The 11,000-nt window shown below is 37.4% G+C and overlaps 1 protein-coding gene across 1 annotated transcript; it reads right to left on the reverse strand.

Moving 5' to 3' along the window:
* Positions 1–351: 351 nt before the first annotated feature.
* On the reverse strand, positions 352–10,316 carry AGR2 (anterior gradient 2, protein disulphide isomerase family member). Its single transcript, XM_063303722.1, has 8 exons — positions 10,214–10,316; positions 8,249–8,401; positions 6,814–6,877; positions 5,886–5,938; positions 5,103–5,176; positions 3,994–4,057; positions 2,853–2,936; positions 352–680 (listed from the first exon to the last, which is right to left on the reverse strand). Exons 2-8 carry the CDS (start codon positions 8,391–8,393, stop codon positions 631–633), a joined length of 534 nt encoding a protein of 177 aa, XP_063159792.1. The 5' UTR covers positions 8,394–8,401; positions 10,214–10,316; the 3' UTR covers positions 352–630.
* Between the last annotated feature and the right edge of the window lie 684 nt (positions 10,317–11,000).

Genomic DNA, 11,000 nt, shown 5'->3' on the forward strand with positions numbered 1-11,000 from the left:
AGATTTTAGGTAAATTGAGACTGAGCCAATGGAGCCTTCACAGATGGATGGAAAATATCTGTTTCACTTGACTTAGTTATTTAAATGCATGTGTTTCTTCCTCATAATAGAAGTGGTTTGAAAAAGGAAGTCAAAGCAGATTTTTTGATATATTACATTGCTAGGTATTGATCTTCCAATTTTCATATAGAAATCTTCCTTATCCGGGCTGAAGACACCAAGGATTGATCCAAATACACTTTGGCATTTATGGTTTTATACAGTTCATTTTCTGACTCATTCTCACCTCTGTCAGATATTTCACTGTAAGAATCTTTCAGATGTATAAAAGATGACAAGCAGGCAGGCTCCTTTTTTTGGTAAAGATATAATATAGATTTATTTTTAAATCCTGATTTATAGAAAAAGGGATACCATACTTTACTCTTATTTTATAAAAGCAATCAATACTTAATGTCATAACATTACAAATGAATATTTATAACATAGTTTTGGTATTAAAAGATAGCATATTAGCAAATAATATCCTATGCAAATCCGAAGCCCAGTTTGTCTCCATTGTGGGGAGAAAACTAAGCATTTCTAGATTGTCAGGAGCAGAGGACCTGGGAGTGGGTCAGTTTTCTTTCTTCACAATTCTGTCTTTAGCAGATTCAGAGCTTTCTGCATATTCGAATACACTAGGAATAAATAACTTGGAGTTATTTTAAAAAAAAAACAAAGTCATTTGCTACTAAACAATTTTACAGATAGCAATTTGATTTTTTTAAAATTCAGCTGAAAATAATAAAGATCTCACCTTAAATTGACTTAAAGTAGCCTGAGCAGGCAAAACTTTCCACAGCATGCTTATTACAGAAGGTCAGTTTCATAGCTTGGTTAAATTTAATTATACTAATTTTGACCATTTTCTCTTTCTCTCAAACACAAATGCTTTATCTAGGAATGGCTTGTGATTTGCACACTGCAGGGCAGGGGTGTAAAAAGGGTAGCCCGGAGGTTTCCTGAAGGCCCTTGTGTGGGCTTCTTATTTTTTTATTCTTTAGATTTATATCCTGCTTTTATTTTGTACCACTCAAGGCAGTGTACACAATGCTCCCTCCTCCTACATTCTCTGCAACAACAACCCTTTGAGGTGGGTTGGGCTAAAAGAGAGTGATTGGCTCAAAGTTACCCAGCCAGCTTCTGGGACTAAGGGATGATCAGAACTCCCTGTCTCTCAGTTTCTAATCCAGCTCTTTAACCACTACACCAAACTGGCTCTTCTTTCTGATATGGCATGCTGGGGGCTTCAGGAGCTTTATCCATTAAAATGCTCCCTCCCAAAATGGGGCCTGGCCATAGTACTTTAGGGGTGTAGCCCTCAACATGCCACACAAAGCCTGACACAGGCTTTGATCCTATAGAAGTTGCACATCCTTGGTGCGGGGCAATATTCATACCACACTGAGTCATACAAAAATGCAACATGGTTAACTCTCAGGATGAGACCTTTCAACTGGCTTTCATCAGCCATTTAGTCCATTTCTATGAACAATCATCTTCCTCGATTGGCAGATATTTCCAAGCCACTAAGGTTTTAACTGTTCTATTTTGGAAGATATTTGGGGGAAATATTGACCCTTACTTGTACACTGTATATGTAGATTGATGTGGTCATGTAACAATACATTGCCAACATTTAAAAGTGAACACGTCTATAATACAGTGTGTGATTGAATCATGTTGGTCTATGGATGAATAACAGCATTAAGTTAAAATAAGTTTTAAAGTTAGCAAATGTATAAATTCTTGTAACATCTGTTCAAATAAGAATTTATAAACCACTTTTTTCAGATCTTCTGCACACTTTTAAAATGTCCCAATAACTTTTATAATTAACAAACTGTTTTGTAAAATAGGCCAGCTTATTGTTATCTATAAGTACCAGGGCTTATAGATAACAATAAGCTGACCTTATGACCAGAGCAACATTGGACAGTGCAGTAGTGCAAAGGGGGCTCAGGTATGGAGACACTTGTGAGTGGAGCCAGAATGGTGAGGAACCTTGTTCTCAGGTTTCAGCAATTGTAGTATGAAGGGACTTTGCAGATTGCAAAAATAAAAAAATAAAAATAAAGAGCTTCAAGACCATAGGTGGTTCATTTCTGCTATATAGAGATAAGGGGCAGAGGCTAGACAACCAAGTGATTTATTTATTTTGTTTTTGCAATTAAAGTGAGTTTTAGAGTGGGAAATCGCTGGTGATAATTTAGCTGTGTCATGCTACACATGAAAGCCACTTTGATCTAGTGCAGTGTTTCCCAACCTTGGCAACTTGAAGATGTGTGGACTTCAGCTCTGGCTGGGGAATTCTGGGAGCTGAAGTCCACACATCTTCAAGTTGCCAAGGTTGAGAAGCACTGGTTTAATGGTTAAGGTGCTAGGCTTAGAGGAGGGAAATTCCAGTTGTAGTCCTGTCTTAGACCCAAAAACCAGCTAGGTGACTTTGGGTCAGTCACTCGCTCTAGGAAGAAGGAATGACAAAGCACCTCTGAAATCTTGCCAAGAAAACTGCATGGGCTTGTCTGTGTAGTTGCCAGGAGTCAAGACTGACTTTAAGGTACACACATGCACAAATCCTGCACATACATCATTAACTCCAGAGGTATTTACTACTGGGTAAGACTGTACATCTTAGTAGTCTCTCTTTGTCTGTAACACATGAATGGAAATGATGCCAAATTAATTATGGATGCTTTTTTGGTGACAGAATTCTAAGAGTGAATTAGAATATTTGCTTATAGAATAAGTCAGGTGGGTTTCCCTTTGTTAAATCTGCTAAAAGCTGATATGAAAGAGAAATTACTTACACAATGAAGTATCCTGAGGCTCGTATGCATACAGGCGGTTGGAATATCTTCCAGTAATATCTGCTCTAACTGTCAGTGAAGGATCTAGAGACAGGGAAAGGTGGGAAAGGTCATTTTCTACTAGTAACTATATAGGAGACTTATAGTTTAAACTTTTTAAAAAGTTTTTTTTAAAAAAACCCTTCTGTTCTTGTTGCATTCAATATTCTTGGACAGAAAATATTCCAGTCAGTGGTGCAGCCCCTGCCAGACCTCATAGCTATAGCCAAGCACCAGGCTCAAATTGTGTCTCAAAACAGTAGGTTCCCTATGTTTATCCCAATGAAAAAACAAGAGAATGCAAATTATAAGTGTTAAAAGAAGAATACCATCTGAAATGTAACCCTTAAATGCTTTCTTAAAATTACTTAATATACATTTAAAACAGTGGATTTTGGTTTCAGAGTTCAGTTCTTGCTAATCAGAAGTAGTTGCTCTGACTCTATGATATACAGGTATTTAGCCTAGAAAAACTATAGACTATGGTTAAAGGCGAAGGTAGACAGGGAAAAGATGGCAATGCAGACAGTTCAATTAATGAGCCTGGTTGGCTTATTGTGTAAGCCAAGCCTACATATTATCAGTGATAATATCATTGCCGTAGGATAACATCTGAATGTTCTAACAGCATGGCCTAAACATTTTTGAATATGCTGTCATGTGAATAACTGTAAGAAATCAAAACTATCCCCAGTGCAGCCTTCTCCATCTTGATCCCCAAACTCTGCCCGTAAAGGAGACAACTCTTCCCATCCTTGCATTAAAATTTCCCTCAAAATAATGAACATGAGTTTGGACATCCTACAAACAGCCTATAAATCAGGCCATTCATATTTCTCCTATCCTCCTCTGATGAAGTACAGATTCCTAATGAGAGGTATATCATGAATTAGTACATGCTGAGGAGCATGAAAACTGATGTCAAAACTTTCAGACGATACCAGAGGAAATGATACCACATGTATGTGTTCTTTCTAGTTTTTCCACATTCATGTTGAATAGTGAACAAAACTTGTTTGCACAAGGAATATTTGTTGGGACTGTTTTTATCAGCTTGGTACCAGTTTTTCAAGTAAATATTTTCAATTCCCAAAGCACTCACCTACAAACATAATCCTGGGGACATATTGACCATCTGGTGCAAGATGTTTGTCTGTAGTTTCATACTAGAATTAGAAAAAGAAGAATATTGATATTCCTTTCTATCATAGGAGGGACGCGGTGGCGCTGCGGGTTAAACCGCTGAGCTGCCGATCGGAAGGTCGGCGGTTCGAAACCGCGCGGCGGGGTGAGCTCCCGTTGTTAATCCCAGCTCCTGCTCACCTAGCAGTTCGAAAACATGCAAATGTGAGTAGATCAATAGGTACCGCTTCGGCGGGAAGGTAACGGCGTTCCGTGAGTCATGCTGGCCACATGACCCGGAAGTGTCCTATGGACAACGCCGGCTCTAAGGCTTAGAAACGGAGATGAGCACCGCCCCCTAGAGTCGGACACGACTGGACTTTACGTCAAGGGAAACCTTTACCTTTACCTTTCTATCATTTACACTGCAGTCTCTCTCTCACTTTCTCATGCACTTACAACAAAACCAGATTCCCCTCAATATAGTTAAACATTTGGTGGAGAGGAACTAGGCCACAACTATTCCAATGTTTCACATTTCACATAATTCACAATTATAATTGCAAGCTGTTCAAGATAGAGCAGCGTTGCCCAACATGATGCTGTGGACAAATCCCCATATTCCTCAGCCAATGTTGTTGACATTAGCTACCATAATCCTCCAGCCAATAAAACTGACAGCAACAACTGGAGGGCATTGTTGGAAAAAACTGAGGTTCGCACACCACATTTTCTTCACAGTGCTTTTCCTGTATGTGTATTCATGTAAGTAACAATATTACTGAAAAAACATATTGTGAATTATTATAAGATTACTATTTGTTAATGTGCTCCATGAACTGAATTCTCAGCTCAGGAAATCAAGGCAAATTATGTGCTTGGAACTTTTAATAAAGTAATAGCTTCCATCTCAAATTATTTGCAGGTCATCTTCAGTCCCCCTTTTTGTGGGGAGATGGGCGATGATAGAAATTAGAATAATAAATAAACAAAAATAAAAAATTTTGGAAAAATGCCTTGTGTAAAATAGATCAATGTAGCATTAGATAAATATCCAGATATAATAATAATTCAAACATCAAAACTTACAATAAGATTGAGAAGAATAAAATTCTCTGCCAATTTCTGTATATCTTTGTGTTCAGAAAATACCTTCTTCAATGCTAAAATGGAATAACAATTAGAAATGCTATTTGAAAAAAAAAATAGAAACGAATGTCATATATCTGTTGATAGTACAAGTCAAGCCAAACTTGTAAACTGTGTTAATGTCTAATATAACTCAATGTATAATGAAAGAGTAATACTATAGAGGAGAGCTAGTTTGGTGTAGTGGTTAAGACACCAGGCTAGAAACAAGGAGACTGGGGGTTATAGTCCCACCTTAGGTGTGAAACCAGCTGGGTGACCTGACTTTCTCTCAGCCCTAGGAAGGAGGCAATGGCAAACTACTTCCAAAATCTTGCCCAGAAATCTGCAGGGACTAGTCCAGGCAGTCACCAGGAGTCAAAAACTGACTCAAAGGCACATACACACACAATACTATAGAAATTAAGCATAAAAAATGTTTTTAAGAAAAAATACTTAAACCTATCATGTTAGTTGTCTTTGGATTTTAAAACTTGGGTTTATATATAATATAATATAAGGACATGATTAATATTTTTTTTTACAAATCATGACACTTCATATCTAATTATGACCATTTGGCTGCTCTAAAAACTTTTGTTCAAATTAGTTATATCCTACATCTTTTAATTACAAAGGTGAAACAGGTTGCTTTTTCAGGTGATTTTTAAAAACAACTGATGAGAGGAAGTAATTAATTTCTTTAGATGGAATGAAAACTTCATTAGTTAGAAACAACAGTACCTTGACTATGAGGGCAATCTTCTAAATGGTGGATGATCATTATAGGCTTGTTGCTGAAAAAGAAAAAGTGCTCCGTGATAGAACTTCACAGTTAGCTAACTTCTCCAAACTAAGCTCCTCCCATTGTGTTGGCCTACAATTCCCATCACTGTAGACAGCACTGTCAATGGATTATGTTGACTGGGAGTGATGAGAATTAGGACCATTGTATCTGGAAGGCATCAGGTTGGGAAAGGTTTCAGCTGACTATAGAGAAAGCAAAACTCAAGACAGGTATTAAGTCAGGGCTGAGGTTTTATCTAACATAGTGCTGAAATATATTTTCCCTAAATTTCTTCTCCTGCAAAAGATGTTTCTGTATTCTATCTCATTCCCAGAGTGCTTTAGAATTTCTTTAGCATTTCTTTTGTGGTGTTGTGAGATGACTGTACTGTTGCAAGACGCAGTAAATTCTACAGTGCTCCTTAATCACTTCTGCCTATTACTCTGAAGCCTGTTTCCTGTTGCTTCCTGATCCAAAACAGCTCCTAAAGACGAATTTCCTCATGATGTAATCTTAGATTTATTTGAAATATGGGACCTCAGGAAGCGGAAGACTGCTGTAGCAGTGATTGTATTGTGAAAGAAAGGAAGAAAGAAAGAAAGGTCAGAGCAAGAGCCCTGCAACCCACCCATAAGAATTTCCCTAAATTGTTCTTATCCTTCCGGGGAAAAAATGAAAGCAAGTTCATTTGCATACAGTTGAAAGAGTGAAGAGAGAAAGAGAGAATGATGCAATGATAATGCACAGTATCATTATAATAATAATATTATAATAATATTGTAATATACTGGGAAAAGACTGAAATATTTTGTCAGTATCTCACACTAGAAGTCAAATAATTTTGCACAAGGCAATGAAAAGCACTTGGAGATGGGACTAACTTACCTTGTCCTGGATTTAAAAAGAGCTTCTTCATAAGTCTGAGTCCAGATTAGTTGATCACCCCAGCCTGAAGGTAAATGATGAATTGAATTTAGTTTAAATATGTAATTGTTGAGGAAGTCTTAAATGCGTAACTTCACTCAAATCTGAACAAAGACTAAAGGATCCCCCATTAGATCTCTCACATTATGCACTTCTTAGCCCAAGCCTTCCCCCAAGTTTTTAGGGAAATATTTTTGACAATTACCAGCAAGCATTTCTTTGAATTCATTCATTAATGTGAATTTAGAGGCTCATAATCATAGAGTGAATTTTTGGATAAGTAGCTTCTAGTAATTACCGTCTGCTAAGACTGTTAAACCCAGCAAGACTGATACATGTTTAATTGTTCAGTTCCTAATTTTTTTTAAGGACATTTCTTGAATGCTGTTTATACAATATCTACTTTTTTCTGGCATTCCTCTAGGACCATGTTTCTCAACCTTGGCGACTTTAAGATGTGTGGACTTCAACTCCCAGAATTCCATAGCCAGCATGGGGAATTCTGGGAGCTGAAGTCCACACATCTTAAAGTTGCCAAGGTTGAGAAACACTGCTCTAGGATTACATGCTCCGGTTCCCATCAGCTCTAGCCAGCACAGCAAATATCCAATTATCAAATTAACTCAAACCTTATTAAACTTAATGGCACTTACTTCTAAATAAGTGCCATTAAGTAGCCATGTATAAGTATCTATGTATAAGGATGATATGTACTGTAAATTTTCCACAGTGCTTCATATTCCTGAGTCACTAGATCCTTGGAATAGCTTTATTCCCATTTTACATTTTCCAAACTTAGACAGAAAATACTTTCCATGTTGTAGATCACTGTTTCTCAACCTTAGAAACTTTAAGACGTGTGGACGTCATGCAGGCTAGGGAATTGTTGGGGTTGAGAAACACTGCTGTTGTCTATCCCCTTTGCCATGCATACTGAGTTTTTTTAACTAATATTAAAATTACATAATATTCTTCCAGTTGAAAATTATATGAAGGAAAATGATCATATCTTACGATGGCAAATAAATAAATAGATAAATAATACATGCCAGAAATCATTTTTTAAAAAATAAGTAGGCCTGAATAACAATTGAATCAGTATAAAATACACAGCTTCCCACCAAGTTCAGCTATTTTATTTATTTAATTTCTATCCCACCTTTACTATTTTTATAAATAACTCAAGGCAGGGAACATAGCTAATACTCCTTCCTCCTCCTATATTCCCCACAACAACAACCCTGTGAGGTAGGCTGGGCTGAGAGAGAGTGACTGGCCCAAGGTCACCCAGCCAGCTTTCATGCCTAAAGCGGGACTAGAACTCTCAGTCTCCTGGTTTCTAGCCCGTTGTCTTAACCACTAGACCAAACTGGCTCTAAAGCTATCATGGCTTTACCTCTTGACAGAGTCTGTGGAAGTTTAGGGCGGGTCTCTGTGGCTACTTTTGGGTCTTTTCTTCCATCTTTAGTAGTAGTTTCCTTAGCCAGAGTATGCAAAACAGCAAGAACCAAAATCAGGATAGATGCTAAGTTTTTCTCCATCGTTAAAGCTAAGGGGAGAAAAAAGCATTACGTTTATTTATCCAATAGAACAAAATACTAGAGAGGGAAGGAACAATAGCAAAACGTAAGAAAGAAAAGGTGCTCTAAGTCTCATGCATTGGTATAGAATTCCTCTATTTATGGAAGAACTGAATGCCTAGGCAAACTTATAACACAATCCTATGTATGTTTCTTTGGAGCTGAGCACTACTGAACTTAATGGGGCTTCCTCCCGAGTATGGTATTTTTTTGTGGGGGGGTACCTTCTGTTTTTGACTCCTGGTGACTGCCTGGACTAGTCCCTTGAAGTTTTCTTGGCAAGATTTCAGAGGTAGCTTGCAATTGCCTCCTTCCTAGGGCTGAGAGAGAGTGATTGGCCGAGGGTCACCCAGCTGGCTTTGTGCCTAAGGCAGGACTAGAACTCCCAGTCTCCCAGTTTCTAGCCTGGTGCCTTAACCAAACTGGACCTCAAGGTATTCTTAGGCTAGAATATTATCTTAGGCTCAACCAGCCTTTACCAATTTGGAACTTCTAGATCACACTTTGCACCCTAAGAATGCAATATTTTATGCATATTTATCAGGTAATTACCTCCATCAACACAACGGGACTTACATCAGAGTAAACACATTTAAAACTGGCTGCACCATTCCATGTGCATGTGTCATGTTCACCGTTGCGGGGTAGGCAACCATTACAGCATGTGAGTGTGGCCATTTAGCATTTTGATCTAAATTGGCCTTTACTTAAATCTGGCTCCCCCCAAATTCATTAGATGCCAACTCCCCATCTGTCAGCCAGCTTTTTGCCATTTGTTAGCAGTTTAAATCCAATATTTCTACAAGGCCCCAGGTTGGGAAATACTGATTTTTATGGTGATCTTATCTAGGTTTACCCTGAACTGTTTTCAGGAAGATGTACTCCATTTTAATCTAATTGCATAACTGGCCAACTTAAAATATTAATTATTAAAAAACAACGTATACGCAAGTTGTTGAGCACTGATGCTAAAAAGAGAGTAAGTTCAGCATCTTTTACCCTTTAGATTGACATGTCAATTTATAGGTCATGGGAGGAATACATTTGTCTAGTTTGCTGCCACCAAATTTAGTTCAAAACTGGTTCTTCTGAAGACTCAAAAGCTCACTAAGGATCAGTGTTAAAACTTAAGCACAGCTAGTGCGGTTGGGATATTATATATATCACTGTCAAAATCAGAAACTTGGGTATTTAATATTTCTAGTATTTAATATCCTTCTCATCAGTATTTCTATCACCAGTCAGGAACACTGGAAACAAAATGCTATTTCTGGGCCTTTTGTCCTTAGCACATGGGGATGGGTATAAACTTAGTCATACTCAGAATAAACTCATGGAAATCAGTATCCTTAGCTAATCATGAATTGCCCTATTGATTTTGAGATATGTACTGTAGTCCAAACCTTGAATTATCAGCTGGCTGAAGAATTTTAGGATTTGAAATCTACATATCTGGAAGGTTGTCTTAGGTCTGTTGTAGTCATGATTACATCTAGATCCAACTCACTAATTTATAAGTAGATTTCATTGCAGTACAGAGGGATTGGTTCCAGATAGATCATCATCACCATTTTTTTTAGGAGACAAAATTGCTGTGCAATTGCTTTGCAAGTGTCTAGATAATTTAACGTTAGGATTCTCTAGAGAAAAGAACCATACAACATTTCCCCTACGATTCATCTCAGCTCTGCTTGTTACCCCTGCTTATTAATAACTAACCTGACTCACAAGCACAGAAGACTTTGAACAGAGCCTTTGTTAAGCAAGCAGGATAGCCTTACCTTTTCTGCCCTCTCTCTTCTTAGAGCAACTGCTGAAGTGTTCTCAGTTTCAGTATGAACAAGAAAGGTGTGGAATGCCTATTTATACACCTGGGTGTACCTGATCCCACCCACGAGGTTGGTATTTGAATGCTGCTGTTATAAGAAAAAGTTGAGGAAAAAAGTAGAAAAGTATTAGCAAGGATTTTTTCAAACATTGTTGTGCCATTCCAGGCTTTGGTTTATTTAATAATTATTATAGAAAACTAGAATGTTTATGTGAGTTGTTCAGGAAACATATTTGGCAATGGGCCAAGTCCGTATAGTAAGTGTAAATGGAGACTTCCAATTTGTTCAAGGCTGATTTGTCTCTGTGTGATTGGAGGAGCCTATATGCTAAGGCATAGGCCTATAATTTTTTTGAGAATATGAAGCTGATTATTTGATTACCTTTCAGATGCAAACCGGATTGGCCATTAATCTCTGCATGTTACTGTGGTAATTATATAAACAAAAGCAGCTTCCAAATCAAAATACTGAAGAATCTGATAAGCACACTTTTTAGGTAGTTTTTAATTGTTGCCATGTTTTGGAATCACGTTTAAAATAAAATAATTTTATTTATGCGTTTAACATATTTATATGGCTGCCCAGAGGACTTTGGGTAGTTGTATATCAGTAGATATGTTTTAAAAAATTAAATAAATATTAATTCCACAGACTTTTTAATTCCTCAAACTTCTACTTTCACTACATATTCAGGACATTGTCTGGCATCAGGGTTGTTCCAGAACTAGAGAGTCAGTTT

This window comes from Candoia aspera, chromosome 4, assembly GCF_035149785.1.
Source record: "Candoia aspera isolate rCanAsp1 chromosome 4, rCanAsp1.hap2, whole genome shotgun sequence".
NCBI classification, from domain to species: domain Eukaryota; kingdom Metazoa; phylum Chordata; class Lepidosauria; order Squamata; family Boidae; genus Candoia; species Candoia aspera.